The sequence below is a fragment of the Typopeltis vanoorti genome, chromosome 16 (genome assembly GCF_054136105.1).
Source record: "Typopeltis vanoorti isolate ZY-2024b chromosome 16, IOZ_Tvanoo_1.0, whole genome shotgun sequence".
In the NCBI taxonomy this organism is placed as follows: Eukaryota; Metazoa; Arthropoda; class Arachnida; order Uropygi; family Thelyphonidae; genus Typopeltis; species Typopeltis vanoorti.
The window spans coordinates 61999719-62026475 of NC_143564.1; the positions used below are offsets into that span (position 1 = coordinate 61999719).

General features: G+C 35.2%; 1 protein-coding gene across 1 annotated transcript in view; it reads left to right on the forward strand.

Annotated features, from left to right (window-relative positions):
* alpha-Spec (alpha spectrin) overlaps positions 1-26757 on the forward strand; it is a 509808-nt gene that overhangs the window by 373769 nt on the left and 109282 nt on the right. The window contains exons 39-40 of the mRNA XM_090406229.1: positions 11474-11550; positions 16892-17028. Coding sequence (XP_090262355.1) covers positions 11474-11550; positions 16892-17028 — 214 coding nt within the window. The remainder of the gene's footprint in view (positions 1-11473; positions 11551-16891; positions 17029-26757) is intronic.

Consider the following 26757-nt stretch of genomic DNA (forward strand, 5'->3'; position numbering starts at 1 on the left):
ATTTAATAGAGATTGCATAATATAGAATTTCCTCATGTTGATCTTGTGGCTCAAATTCAAATTTTCTTCCCTCATTCTGTTCATTTCACTTGCTGCCTGTAGTGCTCCCATTATTCAGCAAATTGCTCAAAAGTTTTTGCTTCTGAAATCTAGATCTCCTTTGGTATGACTTCCTTAGCAGTTACATAATTTTCCCAAAGTTACACTTGCAGTGAAATCATTCTTACTGGTCCCATTACCTTTGTAACCTTAAGTCTGCTTTGAATTAACATCCTATATTCAGGCTTTGATTTCCAGTGAACATCCGAGGCAGCAGGTAAAAAAAAAAAAAAAAAAAAAAAAAAAAAAAAACAGAATGTATCATCTGTGAAGTAGAACATTCAATTCACTCCTTTGCATGCCGAAGGTAAGGATGAAAGAGAGATACTAAGGATCAAAGCCACATTGACATAATATAAATTGACACATTCACATAAATTTTTGAAGAAAACCAAATATTGCAGCATGATCATCTCATATCAAGATGCAAAGAGGAGGCTTGACATTCTAGGCATGAAGAAGTTCTCTTATAACAAAAAGGTAATGGCCAAGAAAATATCAAAAGTGACACAGACCAGTGTCACTTGAATTATAATTATTAAAAGAACACGTAAGACCACAGTAATAACTTTTTAATTAATAAGGTACAGATATTTCATACTAAAACTAATAGTACATCTTCAGTGTCACACAAAAGTTATAGGAATGGAATACAAGTAACGGACATTCGGTGGATCACCTATTAAAATACAATTGTTGCCGCGTGCTAGGAAATGATAGAAAATAATAATTAATTAATATTTAAGATAATTGTTTTTTTATTTAAGATATCATTTCCTTATCTTAAATATTAATTAATTATTATTTTCTATCATTTCCTAGCACGCGGCAACAATACAATTGTTGCCACGTGCTAGGAAAAGTACTTTTCATTTGCTTCTGAAAACCAGGAAAATATCTAAAATTTGCAAGTAATTATTGCCCAATTGCTCTGAGTAGTATCTTTGTAATAAGATCTTTGAGAAAATGATTGACATTCATCTTCTGTGGTATCTAGAAAGCAATGACTTTTTTCCAACTTACATTGTGGATTTTGTAGTTGCTAATTGACTTTTGACCTATCTAAAATATCTATCAATGTTACATTCTGAAAAGCATGAATACTTGGTGTCAATTTTCTTCAACACAGCCCGGAGATATGTGATAAAGACCTTATTATTATTATCATTATTATTACATAACACCTCATCACCAAAGACTCATCGAGGGAGGGCACCTACTCTACAACAAACCGCAACTACCATCGTCTACACCAACACCATCTACCATGCATAATCACTCACAAACATCCATGTCCACAGCAGGATTTGAATCTGCAGCCTTTTGGTTAGAGAGTGGATACACTGACCACTCAGCCAACCAGGCTGCAAAATATTATAACACTCAATAACTAAATAATAACACTGATCAATGACAGAAGTCACTTACATAAAAATTGTTTATTTGTAGAATTTAATTTTTAATACATTACAAGTAGATAACAAAAAAAAGAAAGAAAACAATTAAATTGAAAGTACTTGATATTATGTGCACTATTGAGTGCAGGAAAATAACCCATCTCCATTAATAGATATCAAGAATAAATAAAAATACAATAGTTAATAAAATATTTTGAAATTTAAATCAAATTAATCAATTAATTAATTACAATATATGAAACAGGAATGATGAGCATTGTTTAGGGTAACTTTCCAAAATTGAAAAAAGTTTAAGGCAATCATTTTTGTTATGGTTGGGATTGTGAATGTGCGTGTTTCACACCTTGCATTGTACAGTCTTTCCAGAAGAAAATAGCTTTTGTGTAATACTTTGGTATTATTCCACTGAATTCTGTATTTTGTAGATAAGGTGTGGCTTGCTAAACCAGATTTATTGGACTCCTTAAGTGATATTCTTGATGTTCTTTAAGACAAATTTGTGCAGAATGACCAGTCTATCCATAATAACATAATTTGCAAGAGTAGGAAATTCTGTAAATCCAGGTTAAGAAAGAGGAGGATATTTGCCTTTTGGAGATTTACAATCTTGTAAATCAGTCTGCAAAGAAGTTTTGCTATTGTTTTTATTTGCTATTTTTGTTAAAGTCCTTTAACATATGAAAGACATATTCTGGAAACTTAGTCTTGAGGAAAGTTAAGATGAAGGCCATAATTATTGATTATTTTTTGGAAGTTTTTTTCAGTTGGTTATGCTATAAATTAAAGATACCAAGAAATTATATACTTGGTTTAATCCTGTAAGTTTGTTTTTCTTTTTTTTCCCCACTTGTTAGACTATAATAAATTTAGTTTAATCCTTTATCCAAGTGTAAGCAAACATAGTTTGTGCCTGAAGCATCTTCAGGACTGAGGCAGCTCGTGGTAAAGGTGGACCAAGCTCTCATCACTCCTTTTCTTGGTATCTCCCACAATGCAAAGCACATCTCCTTGCAGACATGTATAATGCTATGCATTAAGGGAAGGGTCACTACCCAGACCAGTTTCGACTTTTATTAAGGTCTTGTCAGTGGGATACAGACCCAGAGGTGTTAGTACTAAGGTGGAAGCAATGGAGAAGTCATATTTACCTATACGAGTTGCCAAAAGGTGTCTCACCTTATTATTAAATTACTGTGGATTTACAGAATTACTCTAGGTCTGGCTCCCCTGACGAGACCTCAATAAAGGTTGAAACCTATCTGGGTAGTGGTCCTTCCCTTAATGCATAGCATTATACATGTCTGCAAGGAGATGTGCTTTGCATTATGGGAGATACTAAGAAAAGTAGTGATGAGAGCTTGGTCCACCTTTACCACGAGTTGCCTCAGTCCTGAAGATACTTCAGGTGCAAACTTTGTTTGCTTATACTTGGATAAAGGATTAAACTAAATTTATTATGGTTTAATCCTTTATCCAAGTGAAAGCAAACAAAGTTTGTGCCTGAAGTATTTTTAGGACTGGGGCAATTCGTGGTAAAGGTGGTATGACTTCACATCACTTGCCTTAGTATCCCATAATGCAAAGCACATCTCCTTGTGGACATATATAATGCTATGCATTATGGGAAGGGTCACTACTCAGACCAGTTTTGACCTTTATTGAGGTCTCTTCAGTGGGAGCCAGACCCAGAGGTGATAGTAAATTTGAAGTAATGCAGGTCATATTTTCATATACCAGTTGCCAAAAGGTGTCACATCTTATTATTAATCTCTAATCTCTAATACAGAGTAATTTAAGAATAAGGTATGAGACCTTTTGGCAACTGGTATATGAAAATGTGACTTCTGCATTATTTCAATCTTAGTCTGGCTCCCACTGAAAAGAGACCTCAATAAAATCGAAACTGGTATGGGTAGTGACCCTTCCCATAATGCATAGCATTATACATGTCTGCATGGAAATATGCTTTGCATTATGGGATACTAAGGCAAGTGATGTGAAGTCGTACCACCTTTACCACAAGTTGCCCTAGTCCTGAAAATACTTCAGGTGCAAACTTTGTTTGCTTACTTACACTTGGATAAAGGATTAAATTAAGTATATATTTCTTGGTATCTTTAATTTATTGATTATTTGTCTATAGTTTTTGTATTATTATCATTAGAATTAAAGGTAGCTCTGAAAATAGACAGTTCCTTGTCCTTGTTTAGAAGAAAATATGTTGAGCATATTTTATGAGCTATGTGGACTAGAGATTTGACTATACCATATTTCTGACAAGGGTGATGATATAAGTTTGAATCCATCTATTTGCCAGTATGGGTTGGTTTTCTACACATACTGGCCACTAAATTAGAAACGTTTATTTAATACTATGTTTCCATATAGATTGGAAATAAAGAATTAACCAGCCTTTTGTGTGCTGACAATCAAGTTATTTCTGCTGAAAATAAAGACCAATTACAGAAAAATCTACACATAATGAGCAAAGCAATAGAAGACTATGACACGAAAATCTCAATAAATAAAATGAAATCAATAGCATTTCAAGGTAAAGAAATTAAAAGATGCAAACTAGTTATCCACAGCAAGTAATAGAACAAGTGAAGAAATTTAAATATCTAGGAAATTACATAAGTCCCAATGGAAAAATCGACATTGCCTATAAAAAGCAAAAATTCCTAGCCGTCACTGGAACTTTGAATAGATACTTCAGTAAACAGATCTCTCTCTCTGAGATCTCCTTATGTCTGAGGACTCGTGATCTTCCTGATGATGCTTCGCTATTTCTTTCTCCTCCTGTGCTTCTCTCATTGCTTGTTCTAGTTTAAGTCCAGTGATTCTTGATATTTGATCAATTCACCTGTGTGTGTGTGTGGGGGGGGGGGGACTTTCCTCTTTTTCTTTTTCCCACACGGTTTACCCTGAATGATTATTTTTTCCAGGCAGTTTCCTTCCCTTCTACATTTATGTGTCCAAAATATTGCACTATTCTCATGTCAATTATTATCAGTCTTGTGTGGATATTCAGTTCTTCTAGGATACTTTGTTTTTCTGTCCAAGACACTCTTAACAATCTTCTCCAGCACCAGAGCTTGAACGCCTCAATTCTTCTTCTGTCACCTTTTGTCATTGTCCAAGACTCAGAAGCATAGAGGAAGATTGAAAAAACTCAGGTTTTTACAAGCTTAATTTTGGTCTTTTTGGAGATGTGCCTGTCTTTCCAGATCTTAGTTAAATCAGTCATTGCTTTCTTAGCTAGTGCTGTTCTTCTTCTGATCTCTTTTTTACATGCATCTTTTTTTGATATTATCACTCCAAGGTAGTTAAAATTGTCGACAATTTCGATTCCTTCTATATCTATCTCCTCTGCGTTGTTTAAAACCATTATTTTGGTTTTGTCTTGATTTATTCGCAAACCATGGTTTAAGCTTTCCCATTCTAATTGATTTAGGATGGATTTTAGAATGGTTTTAATTCCTGTTCATTTGTTGCTATTACCACTTTGTCATCTGCATATCATAGGTTAGTGCATTGTTTAAAACCATTATTTTGGTTTTGTCTTGATTTATTCGCAGACCATGGTTTAAGCTTTCCCATTCTAATTGATTTAGGATGGATTTTAATTCCTGTTCATTTGTTGCTATTACCACTTTATCATCTGCATATCATAGGTTAGTGATTGTTCGGCCACCTAATTTAATGCCTCCATTCCACTTTTCTAGAAATCTTTTCAATATAGTTTCGCTGTAAAGGTTGAATAGTAATGGTGAGAGTATGCATCCTTGTCTTGATCCTTTTTCAAGTCAGAATGCAGGGGACACTGAGTTTTCAATTCTTACTGTTGCTTGATTTCCTTGATATAAGTTCTTTATGAGGGTTACTAGATGGTTTTATTCCTGATTCTTGCATGATATCTCATAAAATATCCCGCTTCATACAGTCAAAGGCCTTGGAGTAATCTATAAAGCATAGATAAAGGCTTAAGTTGATTTCCCTTGCTTTTTCAATTATTTGTCTGATGTTAGATATATATGATCTCTAGTTCCTCGATTTTTTCTGAATCCTGCTTGTTCTTCTGAGATCTGCTTGTCTATAAAACTTTGTACTCTTTCCTTAATAATGTGTAATAAAATCTTGCTGGTATGTGAGATAAGGGCAATGGTGTGGTAGTTTTCACATTTGTTGTGATTACTTTTTTTGTAGATTGGGATAATGGTGGAACTAGTCCAGTCATTTGGCCATCTTCCAGTCTTCCAGATTTTGTTGCATAAATCATGTATCTACTTGACATTCTCTCCAAGGTTTTTCAGCATTTCAGCTGGTATTGAATCAGGACCTGGGGCTTTGTTATTCCTTAATTTTTTGATTGCGTTCTACTTCACTTTTGAGGATCTCCAGTTCAGTTTCCATGTTTTCCATAGCCCCTTCGTCTTCTTGTTGAATAGCTGAGTCCTTGTAAAGCTCAGCGCAATACTCTTTCCATCTTCTGGCTATGCCATTAGTGTCATTTAAGATCTTGCCATTTTCTCTGCAATTATATTAAGTTTTGGTTTGAATTTTTTGGTTATATCCTTAACCTTCTTGAATAAATCTGTTGTTTCATTAGAGTTGGAGTGTCTTTCTGTTTCTTTACAGATGTTTTGGATATAGCTATTTTTATCTTTTTGACAAGATTTCTTAATAGCTTTATTCAGGTTCAAGTAATTTGGGTTTTGCCAATCTGTTGTTTTAATTTGTTTCCTTTTTTCAATTAGTTCTAGGGTTTCTTTTGTAATCCATGGACAGATTTCTAGAACAACCCAAATAAAACTATATAAAATAATAGCCAAACCAATTCTGAAATATGACAGTGAAACATGGACTTGGGGAGAACAAGATAAAAGACAGGTGGAAGCTGCAGAAATGAAGTTCCTAAGACCGCTCACAGGCTATAAAATAATAGACAGGATAAGAAATGAAGAAATAAGAAAACAATTATCCATAATTAACATAACAGAAGACATCACAAACTATAGAAAGAACTGGAAAAACCACATAGAAAGAAGAATAAGGACAGATGGCCAAATATTGCTTGGAAATATAAATCAGAGGGACACCAATCAAGAGGAAGACTCAGGAGGAGATGTGCAGAAGACTTTTTAAACCCTTGAAAACGTTACAGGCAAACAATTACCTAATATGGGAATCGAAGAAGAAGTTTCCATATAGGTATGTGACTGCCAGTACTGATCCATTTCAATTCCCTGCACATAGTTCAGTGAGATATGGACAAGAATAGCCTTCATTAAATGTTTCGGTCAATTGCTGCACACAACAAGTTCTGTTTGTCCATACAAACTTTCTCAGATGACAGCAATCTCATTTCTGACAGACCATCTTAGGACCACAGTTACACCCCTTAGACAAGCAATATAGGTTATTTTTCCACTGATTAAACACCTGGGATATCTCACTTTGGAGAAGCCAGTCTCTCTTCTGATTTCAAAATCATGGCTCCAGCCAGATGGATGCTCACAATAAGCACTTCATTTGAACTCCAAAAGATCCTTTCCAAATTGTGATTGACACTATTGACGATTACTGACCAGCAGCATTCTTAAATAGTTGCCTAGCACATATAACCAAGTGTTTTGCATATATACTGCATAAAGGTTTCTAATTCAGTGGCAAGTATGTGTATGTACTGAGATCTTGCCATTTTTTATTATTATTATTATTATTATGGGCGACTCCAGGGAGTCCTTAGACTCATCGAGGGAGACCCTAAACATCATGTCCAGAACAACTATTCAGCATCCACACAGTATCTATCATACCTTGCCTTGAACTGACCCACCGTCATAGCACCCACAACAGACTCTGGCAGCGTATTCCATTCATTTACCACTCTAAAAGTAAAGAACCCAGCTCTAACACCCCTGCTAACCACACTCTTGCCCAGCTTCCATAGGTATCCCCTAGTTCTCCCACCACCAGTCCTGATCTCAAAAATATCCTCTGAATTAATCCTATAGAAATCCTTTAGCAATTTGAATGTCTCAATCATATCTCCCCTTTTCTGCCTATCAACTAATTTCTGCAACCCACAAATCTTCAACCTGTTCTCATATGGTTCATTCCATAGACCTGCTATCATTTTAGTCACTCGCCTCTGGATTTGGTTGATGTATCATGAGAATGTCCAGAAAATGAAGACAGTTGTTATCTTCTTAAATTAAACTAAACCAGTTTGTAAACTAAATACCTTTCTTATCTCTCCAAAAAAAATTATCTCTCCAAATATTATTATGTTATTATGGTTGTTCTGCACAAATTCATCTTGAAGAACATCAAGAATATATTAAGGTTAAGCTTTGTTCCCCAGTGCTTAACCTAAAAGTGCATAACACCTTTTTGCTGTGCAAATAAACTCAGTAATAGAACAACTTCTTCCCACTGTTTTATATTGTTTGCTTTACATGTTTTCTATTATTCATGTAACATGAGGGTCATTTAAAGGCATCTGCAATAAACAGTAGGAGTTGATCATATATATTTATGGGCATTGAGTAATGGTTTCACATTTCCAGCAGAAAAAAAAATTAAAGGGCCTGTGTGCTTTTTTATTAAAAATGCAGTCTTCACCCATACCCAGAGTTAGGGCTAGGATAAATTATTATCCAAGTAACAAGAAGCCAATTTCATCAGATTTGTTTTTGACAGAAGGTTTATATTTTTGCCCATATTTGTTAACTGAGAGAAAAGTGCAAGCGAGCCCTGAATATCCATAGTATCGTATCTTCTACAGCATTGTGTTTAGAGATATAAGATTTATTGATAAACTGACCTTAGATATTTAATTCGTACGTATGTTCGTACAATATTGCCTACCGGTTTCACTAGTAACTGAGTGGCTTTCTCAAGCTTGAATAGTACAAAAAAATGGTAAATGCAAAAAAAGGTTTAAGAATACGAAAAACGTTAGTACCTGTTAGGTAGCTAAGGTAACATGTTCGCATGACATGTCTGTATGAATCGTGACTTTCTACTAAGTATCATGAACACGTGTTACATGCAAATGTGTAATATGATTATTCATGTACTGTAGTTCTGTTGGACTGAGAGAATTAATTAGATTTTTTCCAAGTATCCTTCAGTATGGCCCCTTGATTTCTGTTTAGGTTGCTGCCTGTGCGTAGCACTACTGCTGCTTCTTTGAATAATCGATGTCTGTAATCATTATCTACGTAGGGCATAGAGCTGTTATCCCAGTCTATAGTGTGGTTCGAAGTTGAAAAGTGATGTGCTAAACCATTGTGATTTACATTGCCAACATGTTCTTTCTGTTTTATTTCCAGGCTTCTCGAAATTTGTCCAATGTAGGAAAGACCGCATGTGCATGGAATTTTATACACACCTGGATATTTATAAAATGGAACACTGTCCTTAGGAGATCTTAGAACCTGTCTGATGCTAGTAGTTGGTTTAAATACAATCCTGATGTTATGGGCTTTTAACAATCTCGCAATTTTGGTGGAAATTGAGCCCATAAAGGGGATGACTGCTGTTGAAATTTGCTGGGAGACTGTTCTTTCTTGTTGGTTATCTTTGTATAGAAATTTGTTGATGATGTTTCGAGGATAACCATTTTGCGATAGTGTTATAGAGATTTGGGACAGTTCTGTCTGAACTTCTTCATCGTTGGAGATAAAGTTTCTGACTCGATTTCTGAACATGTGGATAATGCTCTGTTTACGTGACCTATGATGGTTTGAAGAGTAATGTAGATATCGTCCAGTGTTCATAGGTTTTTTGTAAATAGATAGATTGAAATTGTTACCTTGTCTTTTAACTAGTATGTCCAAGAAGTGTAGTTGTTTGTTGTTTTCTACTTCTAGAGTAAATTTGATTTTATTGTGGAGTGAGTTGATTTTATTGACAAACATATGTAGGTTTTCCATGTTGTCCTGCCATATGATGAAGATATCATCCACATATCTCCACCATATTGAAGGTTTAGGAGTAATGTTGGTGAAGATTTCATTTTCAAATTTCTCCATGAAAAGGTCTGCACATGGTGGTGACAGAGGGTTGCCCATGGCTAGGCCTTCTAATTGTTGGTATATCTTGTTGTTAGCTTTGAAGAAATTTGATTGTAGGCAGTGCTTGAACATCTTTGTAATATCAGCATGAAAGAGATCTTTGATAATGTTCATGACTTCTTCTACTGGTACATTCGTGAATAAGGATACTACGTCTAGATTGGCCATTATGTCTGTTTGTGTTATCTTCATGTTTTTGAGTTTGTCAACAAATTGTTGAGAATTTTTTATGTAGGATTCTATCTACATTACTCTTCAAACCATCATAGGTTACATAAACAGAGCATCATCCACATGTAGGGAAATCGAGTCAGAAACTTTATCTCCGACGATGAAGAAGTTCAGACAGAACTGTCCCAAATCTCTATAACACTATCGCAAAATGGTTATCCTCGAAACATCATCAACAAATTTCTATACAAAGATAACCAACAAGAAAGAACAGTCTCCCAGCAAATTTCAACAGCAGTCATCCCCTTTATGGGCTCAATTTCCACCAAAATTGCGAGATTGTTAAAAGCCCATAACATCAGGATTGTATTTAAACCAACTACTAGCATCAGAGAGGTTCTAAGATCTCCTAAGGACAGTGTTCCATTTTATAAATATCCAGGTGTGTATAAAATTCCATGCACATGTGGCCTTTCCTACATTGGACAAATTTCGAGAAGCCTGGAAATAAAACAGAAAGAACATGTTGGCGATGTAAATCACAACAGAATGATCACCTCCGGTTTAGCACATCACTTTTCAACTTTGAACCACACTATAGACTGGGATAACAGCTCTATGCCCTACGTAGATAATGATTACAGACATCGATTATTCAAAGAAGCAGCAGTAGTGCTACGTACAGGCAGCAACCTAAACAGAAATCAAGGGGCCATACTGAAGGATACTTGGAAAAATTTAATTAATTCTCTCAGTCCAACAGAACTACAGTACGTGAATAAACATATTACATGTTTGCACGTAGCGCGTGTTCATGATACTTAGTAGAAAGTCACGATTCATATAGACATGTCATACGAACGTGTTACCTTAGCTACCTAACAGGTACTAAAGTTTTTTTTTATTTTTAAACCTTTTTTGCATTTGCCATTTTTTTGTACTGTGTGCAAGCCCGTAGTCAGCTACTAGTGAAACCTGTAGGCAATATTATACGAACATACGTACGAATTAAATATCTATGGTCAGTTTATCAATGTCTTATATCTCTTAACATTTTACGACCAAAAATATGTATAAGAATTGTGTTTAGTTCAGTGTTTTCTTCTACATCCGTATGTACACTCATTTGTTAAGCTCAATTAATGGTCACAAGTATATGATTTTGAAGTTGGAATTTCCATAGACTTGTATGAACATCATTTTAATATGATCTGAATCCTATTTCAGCAAAGTTCAAGATACGTTTCTTTTAGTTTTGCTTTTATTATGTTCACAGAAGCAAATTGCATCCCAAATTAAAAGAAAGGAAAACCATTTTCTTTGAGGAAAAAAAAAGTATCTATCCTTATAATTAATATATATTGATTCAATAATAATAATAATAATAAACTATGCTATTTAAATATTTATAAATACTCATCTATAATGATTATGAAAAAACTTCAAAATTGGCACTTATTTTTTTATATAAACTAATTTTTTTAAGTTGATGTTAAAGTGGCTTAGCACAAAAAAGGAATTAAATGCAAGACTAAGTAAAAATGTAAGTTTCCTAAGGGGGAAAAAAAAACAGTAAATAAAATAAACTGTGTTGATTTAAACAGATAATTGAATAAAGGTGTGATATTCCTTTTATTTATAACTAGTTCTGAAAGGAGAAATCACATTTTTTCTGATTCAAACTTAATTTTTATATTTCAGCTGATAAAGAGGTGCATGTTCGTTCTGAAGATTATGGTCGCGATCTTTCATCTGTTCAGACACTTTTGACTAAACAGGTATGTGTTCAGCTTTTTTATTATTGCAATAACCTACACCATATTTTATAAGATTACAAATATTTTTATAAGTAGAAAGGCATTAGTGTTGGCAGTTATTTATTTTAATATGTTCACAATGGGTGATTCATGCATTTCACTTCACCCAGTAGCTTGCTTTACTGTATGTTTATAACCCTTCTGCTTCAGGTGGATGCATTTTTACAAAGTGTTCCATATATTTGCCTTGTTAGTTGCAGTTTTTTTCAGTTTATTTATTTTATTTTGGTTTATAGAATTTTATTTGTAAAATTAGTATTGTTTCAGTGATGTAGAAAATCTCGAATGCAGTTTTAACCAATTTCAAGTCTCTCTCTCTCTCTCTCTCTCTCTCTCACTCACACACACACACTTTTACTTGCTTTTGAACATTTGCTTTACATGATGCAAACATAACAGTATTAACTTACAGCATCCCAAGATCAACATATGTATGATTTATTAAGCTCCTGATATTTCCTGGATTTTAAATTATATCCTTAGGCACACAAAATCACAGATCTCAAGACACTGACATATCATATAATTATGAAAACATTTCCAAATTGTAATAGACAAAAGAACTAATATTCTATTGTGGTACTGTGGTAAAGTAGGTTATTGCTGCATTAATTTGCTAGAAAATTTGGAGATGGCCATTTTAAGACCACCTTCAGCTCAAAGCTGTTGGGGTTTGGTTTGCAAAGAGATTCATTGCTGATGCTGGCTCCAAAAATTCTCACTGATGTGTAGTAGTACTTTTTAGATAGTGCTGTAGTTTTCTTTTATTTAATGCTATGTGAAGTGGTTTTCCAGTCTTGACTGATGTAGTGATGATAACATAGGATAACATATGTATTTATATTATTCAAGGTAGACATTAACAGATATCTCTCTCTGTTCATAGTAGTTAAGTTGCAAGCACAGAACTCTTTAGAAACTTCTGGAATGTTTATGGAATGGAGTTTGTCCTTAGGAGGAATCATATAAAGTTACCAGTTTGATGTGTAGTTTAAAAGTGATGGAAAAATTATATACATGAAGGAAAGTCAGTAAGTAAGTTAAAAAAATAAAACAGGTGAAGTATGTACCTCAGAAAAACATTTATTTTTCTACAATTCCCTTCAGCACATATACATTTCTTCTCATCCAACTTTGTACCTCATTTCACCCTCCTGATTATCAATAAAATATTTTCCACCACTGTGCTATTTCAGTGGGCTAAACGGGTGAAAGTTACTTTAGGTGTGGTCAGAGCTGTAAGGTGGATGCTGAGGTTCCCACTGACGTTCTTCAATTTTCTACAAAGTTGCTTTAGCTGGCCTGGTCATTTCTGACAAATTGTATCCTAAAGCTTCAATAAAATTTCACAGTATGATGTGGCATTTACATTTTCACCACACCCCTGAAAATGGGTATCCGCAAAGACCTTAAGCGTAATCTTTCTCTCACTGATGGCATAACTTTGAACTTTGTGATTGTCAGCGAAGTGGAATGTTTCCATTTCATTGACAAACAACTCTCACCATAAACATGATATTTATCTCTTTATGAATGTCCTTTGCAAGAAGTCCTTTTGTCCATATGATATGTTCAATAGTGCTGTTCAGTAGTTGCACACCCCTCAAGCTATTTTAGACTGTTGAAAACAGCTACAAAGTATTTGCATGCACATCTGCTACATGAACTATTATTATTATTAGACCTCCAGGAAGTCAAGGTCTCATTAAGGGAAGCCATACATTACCCACAACAGCTGTCCTACCTTCTCTTAAAGTCATCCACATTAGATGCACTCACTACTTCAACAGGCAAACTTTTCCATTCACTCTAGCTCTTAAAAAATCTAGCTCTTTTCCATTTCTTAACTACACATAACCATGATGTCCATGGAATGATGCCCATGGAATGATGCCCATCTTCCATATAATGACAAATTAAATGGAAAAATTATATGGTCTGGGATAATAAATTCAGAATACTATCTTTGGTCAGTGTATCAGTTACTGAATGAGAAAGATATCAGCAGCACATAGGAAGCTTTGAAATGATGTGGTATCTGAATGTGTCCTTAGAATTCAAAGAGCAAATAGAATGGGAGTAAAATGGATGTGCAATCATATTAAGCAAGAGATCCATAAGATGTTGTGGAATGAATACTGGAAACTAATTACAAAATACATAAAGTGCAGGCTAAAAAAATTACCAGTACTGTACAGAAAGCTAAATTGGAGGTTATAAAAGAAATTGGCTGCACAGGCAGAAGGCAACCCAAAAGAATTATATTGTTATGCTGCAAGTAAAAGGAAGAATGAATGCATGCAGAAGAATAAATTTACTGAATGCAGACAGTACCCTTGTATCAGAAGCAGATGAAGTAATTCAAATTAGTGCTCACTTTGCCAAGATCTATCAACATGGTGTATGTAATAACATAGTGCACGCTACTACTACATTGAATGAAGAGATAGAGGTGCATGAAAAGGAGGTTCTAGAGCTGTGGTATAACCTGGATAAGATTTCAGCAATTGGTACAGAGGGCATATCAGTATATGTGCCAAAGGAATGTTCAGCCAAGCTGGCCAGGCCCTTGACATGTTTGTATATTTTGAGTCTTATCTCAGGAAAGATCCTGCAGGATGAATAGAATGTATGATAATTCCATTGCACAAGAGTGGTACAAAGACTGATATGTCGAACTATCAACCTATTGACATCTCAGGGGTGATTGTATAGAGAAATTGATAAGAACTTACATACAGAAATGAGTGGGCAAACAAGCTATACTTTGCAAGTTGTTGGAAGTTTTTCCACTTGGTTATATTATAAATTAAAGATACCAAGAAATTATAGTCTTAGTTTAATCCTTTATCCAAGTGTAAGCAAACAAAGTTTGCACCTGAAGTATTTTCAGGACTGGGCACCTCATATATAGAAGCTAATGACTTCACATCACTTGCCTGAGTATCCCATAATGCAAAGCATATATCTTTATGGACATGTATAATGCTATGCATTACGGGAAGGGTCACTACCCAGACCAGTTTTGACCTTTATTGAGGTCTCATCAGTGTCAATCAGACCCAGAGGTGATACCAAGGTTGAAGTAATGCAGAAATCATATTTCCATATATGAGTAGCCAAAAGGTGTCACACCTCTGGATTAAAACTTTCGACAACAATTTCTAATCCCGAGTATTTTAATAATAATAAGGTGTTACACTTTTAGTCTACTCCTATATGGAAATATGACTTCTGCATTACTTCAACCTTGGTATCACCTCTGGGTCTGGTTCCCACTGATGAGACCTCAATAAAAGTCAAAACCGGTCTGGGTAGTGGCCCTTCCCATAATGCATAGCATTATACATGTCCATAAGGATATATGCTTTGCATTATGGGATACTAAGGCAAGTGATGTAAAGTCATTATCTTCTATATACAAGTTACCCAGTTCTGAAAATATTTCAGGTGCAAACTTTGTTTGCTTACACTTGGATAAAGGATTAAACTAAGACTATAATTTCTTGGCATCTTTAATTTATATACTTTGTAAGGAACATCATGTGTTTACTAAATGGAGGCCATGTCTCAGCAATTTGCTAATCTGAGTTGGATAAAGGGAATGGATACACTATGATACTGTTGAACTTTGCTAAGGCATTTGATAAAATATCATATGAAAGGCTCTTGCATAAACAGGAGAGTATGGGATTGGAATATAAACTATTGGCTTGGATGGATGACTGATGGAGAAGTATCAGAAAGTGGTATATTGGGGTGTGAATCTGGCAGATTTAAGATGACTAGTGGTGTGCCCAGGGGATCAGTCCTTGGACCATTGTTTTTTAATCTATACATTAATGATATCAGAAAAGGACTAACAGGAGATTTTCAATTGTTTGCTAATGATGCCAATATAGGCAGGGCAATCAGAGATACTACTGATATACAGCATATATAGGGTGATTTGAATAGGCTAGAATTGCAAGCAAACAATAATTGCTTATTAATTCAATGTTAGTAGGTGTAAAGTTATGCATTTGGTGCGATGCAGTATCTAACAGCATATTATATTGGTGGGATTATGCTTGGAGAAACTGACACGGCTCAACTTGTAGTTATGGTGTATGTATAGAAAGTTAAAAGTTCAAAGTTATGTAACAAAAATTGCAAAATAAACTCAAGGGATAATTGTGACTTTGAAACAAACATTGACATGTAAGAAGATGGAAGTTATATTGCCTCTTTACAAGGCCTTGATACGACTGCACCTGGACTACTGTATGCAGATTTGGTCTCCCGGGTTAAGATAAAGAAGCTGTGGAAAGGCTGCAAAGAATTTAAAGATGATATCAGGATTATGGAATGTAGATTACAAGGAAAATTAAGAGTATGTGGACTTCACTGGTAAAAGCTGCTATTCTTTTTTTTTTTTTTTTTTTTTTTTTTTTTTTAGTGAATGGCACAATTTTTAGTGAATGACAAATTACATTTGAAAATAGACAGCAGAATTAACAAAGCTGGTATGCATAGGAAGTCAACTGAATAAATTGATATGGAATAAGAGCGAAATTCGTAAAAACACTAAACTAGATATATAGAAGACAGTGTTCAAACCTGTTTTAACTTATGGATCAGAGCTGGGTTAGAAATAAAACACTTGATCAAAGACTGGAGACCACAGATATGAGAGTCCTGAGAAAGATTAGGGGATCGAACAGATGGCATCAGTGGCAGTATCTTATTAAAAATGAAAATGAGGAAAGAGCTTGATAGTGTTAGTGTTCAGGAATGTGTTAGCAGAGCTAATCTCAGGTGGTGTGGCCACTTAAACAGAATGGGAAAGAAAAGATTAGTAAAATGAGTGTTCGTTGCCATGATGGTAGGATAAAGAGCCAGAGGAAGATCAAGGTCTGGATGGATTGATACAGTAAAAGTTCCTTAGAAGAGAGAAATATAAGATCTGATAATATTGAAATGTTGACAGATAACAGGTTATTTTGAAAGAAATTTGTTGAAAGTAAGTTAGTAATGATGTAGCCCTTTCATATACTACTGTTATAATATCCTGACATAACAGGATATTCCTCATCAAATTCCTGATATATGTTAGGAATTTGATGAGGATGACATTTTGAGAATGTAATTGATATTTTCTGTTTGCATATTTTCATTAATTTGAGAATAGAAATAAATATAAGAGCAGAAACTTGTTCTCATAGTTATCTAATAGTCAACAATTCTTTTAATTTATTATAAAAGTTGGTTGTCTTTTGCAGCTCAAATCTTCTTATTCATTATAAAGTATTATTATATTTAGGAAACTTTTGATGCAGGATTAGCAGCCTTTGAGCAGGAAGGAATTCAGAGTATTACACAGTTGAAAGATCAGTTAGTGGCAGCAAATCATGATCAGACTCCTGCTATTATTAAAAGACATGATGATGTGATGGGCAGGTGAGCATTAATTTTTATTACAATAAGTACAGTTTTATTTTATGAAATAAAATTATCTTGGTCTCTTTTGTTGTGTTAGTTCTAACAGGCAGTCTGAAACTTTCGTAACTATTAGTGCTACATTTATTTAAATCTAAGGTTACTATTTAATATATACATTATTTATGCCATATGCTACATCATTTATACATTGTGTAATACGTGTGTAAAGGCTTAAGTGCTGTGAGGACATCATGTTGGAGGCTTAATGGATTTTTTACAACACTCAAAAAGAATTAAAATAGAATTTAATACTTCCTATATTTCGTCCTAGTCACTAGGACATCTACGGGGATTACAAAAACAATTAATGTAACATATACACAAATAACAAACAATACTGAGCCCAACCACGTGGGTGACACTAAAGTCCTATCTAGGTAGAGTGCCCTCTAAGGGCAGTAGTAGGTGGCCTGGAATGTAAGGTGGGAACTCTGGTGATGAATGTTTCTCAAATCTTTGGAAGCTTAATGCAACCGTATTTATTGAGATTTGGTTGGTTTTTGAGAGCTGCTGCTGCTTCTAAGAAAAGTCTCTCTTTCTTGAATTTGTTGTGGTGGAGCATGGTGGTTTTCTTCCATGATACCCTGTGGGTGGTGTCCAAAACATGGTCAGCCAAGCCTGAATGGCCATAGTTGTATTTGAAGATGTAAGACTTGTGTTCCTCTAGACGGATGGATGCTGATCTGCCTGTCTGTCCAAAGTACGCCAGCTTACAGGAACAGGGTACTTTGTAAACTCCAGGCAGAGAGAGAGGCGGGAGCTGATCTTTCGTAGAATGGATAAGGGTAGCAAGTTTGCAGTGGGGCTTATATGCTGTGTGTAGGTAGTACTGTTTTAGTATCTTGGCTATTTTTTCGGATGTGCCACGGATGTAGGGTATGGTGATGGCATTTTTAAAATCTTGTTGACGAGAAGGACGGGGAATGGGGGAGGAGTTGATTATTTTTTTGATACTGTGATCGCTGTAGCCATTGGAGAGGAAAGTGCTGTGTATGTGGTTAAGCTCAGTAGTGAGGGCGGTTCCACTGGAACAAAGATTGTGGGCTCTCTTGGTAAGAGTTTTAATAATGCCATATTGTTGAGAGGGGTGGTGGGAGAGTTTGTGAATGTATCTGCCTGTGTGTGTGTGGGTTTTCTGTATACGGTGAAGGTAAGTGTATCATTAGACAGGCGTGTGACTAAGGTGTCTAGGAAGGGTAAACAATTGTTCTTTTCCTTTTCCATAGTGAACTGGATTCTTGGATGTAGACTATTGAGATGACTGAGGAAGGAGTCTAACGTGTCTGGGCCATGAGGCCATATAGAGAACACATCATCTACATATCTTAGCCAGATAGAAGGTTTGAGTGGGGCTGAGTCTGTGGCTCGTTTTTCGAAATCTTCCAATAGAAATTGACAAGGGGGGGGGGGGGGTGAGAGGGGGGAACCCATGGCAGTTCCCTCTATCTGCTTGTAGATTTTGTTGTTCCAAGAGAAATACCCAGAGTTAATGGCAAAGGAAAAGAGATCTAAGATGTCAGAGGGAAAAACGTTTTCTAAGAGAGATAAGGTGTCAATTAAGGGAATATTGGTAAACAAACAGGAGTTATCAAAGCTTACCAATATGTCTGTCTTATTCAAGCTTAAATTTTCTGTGAGGGCTTTAAAGTGGGTCAAGTTTTTTATATAGGAAGGGGACCTTCTGGTGAGGGGGATCAGAGAGTTGGCCAGCTGTTTAGATAGTCTATAGCAAGGTGCATTGGTGGCATCTACTATAGGTCTGAGTGGGGAATTGGGTTTGTGGATTTTTGGTAAACCGTATATTCGGGGGGGACAGGAGCGGAAAGGTTTAAGTTTTTTCGTTACATCAGGGGGCCAGGAAGATACTTTTTTGAGTAAAATTTTTAGTTTCTTAACTTGTGTTTTTGTGGGGTCGTGTTCTAGCGGGATGTAGGTCGCACGATCGCGGAGGATACATTGTGTAATGTATTCACATTAGGGAAGTTGCTTAAAGGTCAACTTTTAGGAAACCTCTGCATAGCCTTTAAAGAATGCAGAGAACCAACTGGGATTTTTCACTAATGTCCTGTCTTCACCTTCATGGAATGCACTCTTTTAGCAGTATGTGGCTGGATGCTGAATGAACAAGGATATTAACTGTCCAATTGTACTTTGTTTTGGCTTAAACCAAAAACAAACATGATGATGATATAATTTCATGAAATATCATGTTGGCTGGGGATGTCATCCGGTCCTCATGCTATCTTCATCATGAAACCAAAGTGAACAGTGAAAAGTCAGATACTGAATTGAACCCAGCATCAGCAGAATTGAAGACAGGTACCATCATTATAAACTGGCCGAAGAACTGGAGCAGTACCTTGTTGACATAATTGATGTTGAGACAGAGAAGACTAAAACAGACGAAATTCTGCTAAATAATCAATATAGAATCTTAGTTAATTTGAGCAATTATAGCATTCATTATTACTAAACATGAAAACACTTTTTGATTGGATGGTGATTTCAGGTAGTTATGTAGGCAGATTTCAGAATGGAGAATTCAACAGTGAAACTTATTTGTGCCTGTGGTCCCACAGAATGTTTTACTTAATGAAGGAGTGGAGATTTTTTTTTTTTTTTTTTTTTTTTCGAGTCACTAGAGAGGGCATCTGACATAAAGAAAAACTTGGTCCATCTAGAAGATCTAAAACAGCAGAGTAGGAAATTAATCCCAGGCACATAGAAATGTTTTGGAAAAATTGGAGAAAAGGGCAAAGGAAAATAATAATGGTAAGCATCTGCTGGAAATAAGAGAAGTCTCATAAGTTATGTTATCATTGATAATGATATTTTAACACTGGTTCAGGATACAAGAGTATACAGTGGTTATGAAATAGGAGTGATCGTCATTTAGTTTTAAGCTAGATAAAATTGAATATTACTTTGAAAAGAAAAATATATACAAAACTTTTAAAATGAATTAAAGTCAAACAACTTTTAGTGGTACTGTAGCCTCAACTATACACATATTATTTAAGAAAAAATGAAAGAGTATGAAAATGAGAATGTTGAAGTGTCACGGGCAAACTCTGAAGGAAACATTGACATATCCAGGGAAACATATGGTGAAACAGAAAACTTTGAATTTATGGTGGCTCCAAGAAGTTAAAGAATCAGTCCAGGAAAAGAAGAAAGCATATGGAAAGATCCTAACAAGTGAGTTAGCACATGATCTGAGAGAACACAGGGGAAAATGTAAGAGAACTTAGAGGTAAAAGTAGCTAAATAAAAGTCCTTGGAAGACTTTGGTAAGAATAAATATAGAGGATAAATATTACATTGGCAGCAAAATGTTCTGTAGGATGTTGGAAAAGCTAATTGAGGAGGGAGTAAAAGGAGATGGTAATGGAAATATATAAACTGAAGATATTCTAGATGTCTTGATTAATGAACAAAATGTGCAGAACAGTGATAGAAAATATTCACAAAGATTGCAATCAGGAGTACATATCGATCCTTGAAATGAAAAGCCACTAGAAACCTGAAGTGTGACATGGCAGCAGGAGTATTTGACTAGAATTGCTCAAATATGGAGTTATTATAGGTATTATTTATGGAAAAATTCCCATGTTACTCCTCTAAATAAACTATTATTTTTATGGCTATATAGCCTACTTTCGTTTAGGAGTGCCCCTTTTTTTCAATGTCATTGTTATAAAACTAACATATGAAGAATAATATAGGAGGAAATTTTGGACATACCTTTTTGGATGTTGTTGGCTGTCTCCTTATCCTGGCGATATGCATTCATCTGTTGTTAAGCTGTTAAAGGAAGGGGGTTTGGGAAAAGTGGGGGTAAAGCAATGTGGGGGAATCATTTGAAAAAACCCGGGCTATATAAAAATAATTTGGAGTTATAAATGTTTTCCATTGACTACACTTCATAATTCATAGGGTTTGGTTAGAAGGTTCATTTCCATAGTCATTCATTAGTTTCTCTGATCTGGATGTGGCACTCTAATGAATGACTGCTTAAAGATTGATAGCCATGGTTTTCGGCTTATTTCTTATCTCTAACCATCATGTCGGTCAGCACTTTATGAGCATGGCCCTAAGAATTTCATTTTCCTTTTCATATCATTCAGTAATCTTTTTTTTTCGAGAGATAGATTCTGGTATTGAAATCACATGTTTATTAAATACGAACAGGTTACGTCACAAGTTTCGTAACAAGTTTCGTAAGTCGTGTGACTTACATCATCAGGGGTATCGGTGTATAAAAAGTTAAGCACAACTAACAAAGATTAAATTCATAGTTAATTGGATGTTTCCAACTGTAACATTGAAAAAAATTGAAACATTCGTTACTGAATGTTTGTTGGAACATTGTTATTTGTTGTCACGTTTGTGTTTCACGTGTGTTATGTCTCCGAGATTTGAGGAAGTTATTTTTTTTATGAATGCTGACCAAACTCGGTGTAATATCAAACCTTGGTTTTTGTTGCACTGTGTAGGAATTCTAAGCATTTTTGCCACTTCTTGAATTTCCTTGTGAAACAGTTTTTTTCAATATGTGACATGATCATACTTTTTTTTCCCCCATAGTACTTTATGGCCAGTGGAAGTTGTGTGGAAAGCTATGCCTGATTTGTGTTCTCTTCTTTTTTTCTGTCTTTTTTATGTTTTGCCATATGAATTTCTCCTGACCTTCCCATCTGGTCTACGCAACAAATGCCACAAGAACAATAGATTTTGATAGACCTCTGGTTTTTTTATGGGATGGTGCGAAGGTTTTGGTTGATGTAGGAATCTTGATATTTTTTCTAAAGGGAGAAAAGCTACTTTTAAGTTGTACTTGTGGAGCAATGTCGCTGATCTATCTGTGACATTCTTGATGTATGGTAGTGAGATTGCGTTCTTGAAATCTTGGTTTTCCACGTTGTTTATGGGAGCTATGTTGAGGATTTTCTTGATTGTTTTTGGCTCAAATCCATTAAGTGTGAGGTTCTGTGTTAAGTAGTGCAATTCCCCATTTTGCCTCTTTTTTTTTTTTCCGTGCTGGATATATTATATGCTCTGTCTCTCAAGGTTTTTATTATACCTAATGTTTGTGAGAGGGTGGTGGTGTGAGGCTGCATTAAGAAATCTTCCTGTAGTTGTCAGTTTTCTGTAAACAGAAAAGTTTATTCTTTTTTCTTCTTCATTTTTTTTCTATGAGGATATCCAGGAAAGGTAATTTTTTTATGTTCTTCTATTTCCAAAGTGAATTTTATATTTGGGTGTATTCTGTTAAGATATTCTTTAAAAATAACTGATTTGTCGTTCCTGGCACGAAATGACAAAAATGTCATCCACAAAACGTACCCATTTCTTAGGTTTCTTTTTGATAGTTTTTTAGAGCATTGGTTTCAAAGTTTTCCATGAAGAGATTGACCAAAGCTGGTGGTGGTCGGGGGGCAAGGGGGGGGGGGGGGACATTGCTAGTCCTTCCTTTTGTTCTCAAATTTTGTCCTGGAATGTGAAAAACATATTTTTCATGCAATGTTTGTATAGTTCTACAACGTCTGGTGGGAAAAGATTTTCGGGAAGAGTCACTATATCATTTCTCGGTAGCTAAGTGAAGAGGCTGACTATATCCAAGCTTGCTAAAATGTCTCAAGGTTCTATATTAACATCCTTGACCTTCTCGATGAAATGTAAACTGTTCTTTATGAATGAATCTGTTTTTCCTATATGTGTGGCGCTAACATGTTTGTCAGATATTTCTCCAGATTTGATGTCGGGGAATCTCTTCCATCCACTATCGGCCTTAATGGTGTATCTTTTTTATATATTTTTGGTGCTCCATAAATTCTTGGGACTAGTGGGTGTTTTGATGATAAAGTTCGCTATTGTTCTTCAGGCTAGTTAGGTATCTTTTTGATTAAGTCATTAGTTTTATTATGTGCTCACCATGTGGGATCTCTGGCAATAGGCAAATAGGCGGTGGAATCCTCTAAGAGGGTGTTTATCTTTCTTGTGTAATTGTCTGAGTTCATGATGACTTTCACGTTCCCTTTATCTGCTTTAATTATCATGATATTGTTGTCCAGTCTTCATTTTTTAAGTGCTTCAGATTCCAGTTTTGATAAGTTCTTACTTGGAATTTTGCATTTTAATAGTAATGCAGAACTTTGTATGCGGATGAGTTCTGCTGTATCGCTAGGCAAATTGCGGATTCCTTTTTCAATTTGTGCAATGATATCTACTTTTGGAATGTGATGTGACATCAAAGGGAAATTAAAGCCTTTCATTAGGAAATTGTTTTATACTTTTGACAGCACTCGTGAAGATAGGTTAATCACCACAGTGATCTAAATGTTTTTGTTGTTTTTCTTTTTCTTGCTGAAGTAAATTGAATTTCCTTATTAAATAGCCTGTGTGGCTCGGTGGATGTGGCGTTTACACACCACGGCGCTTGGCCGCACGAAGGAAGACTTGGTTTCGAGTCTAGTCGGCGACTAGAGGAAATTTTTCTAAGCCTTTTTTAGACCGGTTCCCAAGTTAGTTGATCTCTGGCATGGGCAAGCGGGTTTTTCCTCCTGGAAACTCGGGTTTTTCATCCCATAAACTCAAGAAAATCGACCGTAGAACCCACATTATTTCAGACATTAAATATATTGTGTTAGGGTTAGGGACAACACAAGATGGCGGCACATTTGAGCCGTCTCTCTTCACTGTGTACCGCTTAATTAGTGATAGCCTTGGGCCATCTATCTCTGATTGGTACTAGTGGAGATTGAACTGCCCACTCAGTCTCCAAAGTTAGATAAGGCTAAATGGCCTCGCCTACTCCCGTATACAGGAATAAAAAGGCGTTAGCTGAGCTGAGCTGAATTATATTTTTTCTGTTCAGTAACCGATGTAGCTTTATTGTATGTAGTGATATCAATATTATTCCATAGGTCAGATGGTAGCGAAGTGGCTAATTCACTGTGTATAGCAAACATAAAACATAAAAAAGACGTAGAAAAAAGAAAAGAACACAAATCAGGCCTAGCTTTCCACACAACTTCCACTGGCCATAAAGTACTTTGGGAAAAAAAAAAGTATGATCATGTCATATATTGAAAAAAACTGTTTCACAAGGAAATTCAAGGAAGCTGTAAAAATGCTTAGAATTCCTACATAGTGCAACAAAAATCAAGGTTTAATATTACACCAAGTGTGGTCGGCATTCATAAAAAATCTAACTTCCTCAAATCTGAGACATAACACACGTGAAGCACAGAACATGACAACAAATAACAATGTTCCAACAAACATTCAGTAACAAATGTTTCAATTTTTTTAATGTTACAGTTGGAAACATCCAATGGAGTTGTGTTTAACTTTTTATACACCAATATCCCTGATGATGTAAGTCATATGACTTAAGAAACTTGTCAGGTTTTCACTTATCCTGTTCGTATTTAATAAACATATGGCCTCAATACCGGAATCTATCTCTTGAACAACTGACCCATAGAAATCTTCGTATACATATGGAAAACCTTTTTTTTTTTTGGTTTTGCACTTTCAAGTGCTTGTTTGTCAGTAACCTTTCATATCCAGCTAATTTTCATTCTTCATGGTAACATCTCCAGAGCTACCAGTCTTTATTCTGTTTCTTTTCCAGTAGTCCATGTTTCTGAAATGTGCATTTATATTGAATATACATAAGTCACCAGTCTCGTTTTTGTATTTATGTGGACTATTCTGTTATAAGTATTTGTTTCATGTTAAGAGAGACTGTTTTGGCTATTTGTAGTTATTTCTTGTTCACATTTTCCATCATAAGTAATTAGACTTCCCAGATATGGTCTAGGGTTGCTTTTATTATGTTAGGTTTTTTATTCATTGCTGTACATATGATTGTCATTCTTTTTGTTTTCTATGTGTTCACTCTCCCACACACATGAGACTTATAGCAAATAAGTGTTGTTAGTGGGCTAGTGGTCAAGAGAGAAATAATATGTTGATATTCTTACTGAAGATCTGGAGGTTGTAGTCCTTTGAAAATACTTCATTAGGACTGCTGTTCTGCAGAATTGAGGTTGATGGAATAAGACAACTGGAAGTAACAGGTTCAGAGAGTCTGCAGTTCATCTGTAAAAAGGTGTTGGACAACTGCTGATCATGTTCTTTTAGGTATAGAAGAAATGGGAGGGGAGCATAATGAGGGTTCTTGTCTGTAGAACAGTGACCATGGAAACTGACCATCTATGACACAGAACCTGGGAAAGAGAGAAATGTCATCAAGCAAATGAACTGCACTTTTTCTGCACTGTATAAATGTACCACCCCAAATGTGAGACCATATTCCAGTATTGGGTACTTTAAGATTTGAATAAGCAACTGGGCAGGAGAGAATTAATGTCTTCAGCAAGAAAGTATGCCACATTTTCTAGAAGATGAAGATGCTATAGAAGTGATATCATCATGTCAGGAAAAGATTAGGAGTTTTGTTAATTCATTAACTGTAATTTTCCAGTTCCTGTTCATTCTCAGTGATTAGTAATGTGTCATCTGCATAATCTTAGGTTATTTATGTTCCTTTTTTTGATTTCTTGCATGATCCTTTCTGAGAAGATTCCAGAAAAAAGTAGTGATAATACACATTACTATCAGGCTCCTCTTTTCATCATCATCATCAAATTCCTGATGTATACCCTCAAGGGGTGTACAGGATATGATAGTACTACATGAAAAATTACATCATTACTAACTTCCTATGTACAATTTTCCTCCAAATTAGTCTGTTACCCTGTTAAGACTCCAACATTATCAGATCTTATATTTCTATCTTCTAAGGCTTTATACTGTATCAATCCATCTATATCTTGGCCTTCCTCTGGGTCCTTTTTCTGCCATCCTGGCAGAGAACACTTATTTTGCTAATCTTTCCTCTCTCATTCTGTTTAAGTGACCATACCACCTGAGATTAGCTCTGCTAATGCATTCCTGGATGCTGACAATGTCAAGTTCTTTCCTAATATCCTCATTTTTAATATGATATTGCCATTGATGTCTGTTCATGCCCCTAATCTTCCTCAGGACTCTCGTATCTCCGGTCTCTAGTCTTTGGTCAAGTATTTTACTTCTGACCCAGCCTCAAATCCATAAGTTAAAATTGGCTTGAATACTGTCTTGTTTACAGCTAATTTAGTGTTTGGCTAATTTCTCTCTTAATCCATATAAATTTATTCAGCTGACTTCACGATTTTTAGTTTTAGCGAAGATGATAAATTAAATATGGAAATAGACAACATCACTAAAAATCATGCCCAAGTAGCTGAAATGTTTTACTTGTTCTATAGGTTCTCCATTCACAATGCAGTTGATATTTTCAATGTTTCTGCTTATCTTCATTGTCTTTTTAATGCTGACCTTCATACCATATCTATTACAACAGTTATTCAATTTAGTCAAGGAGTTATTCAATTTAGTCTTGCAGACTTGTAGCGGATTTATTTAGAAGTCTTTTTATATGCATATATAAAAATAAGTGTGTTACTTATTTTTATTGTGGATTGTTGATTCCAGACCAATGTTTTCTAAGAATCCTATAAGTTTATTGTAAGAAACAATATCATATACTTTTTTAAAATAACATGAAGCAGGTCGACCTGTTTTTTTTTGCACAGCAGTAGATCTTTCTCATCTGTATAGTATGAGCCAAATTTA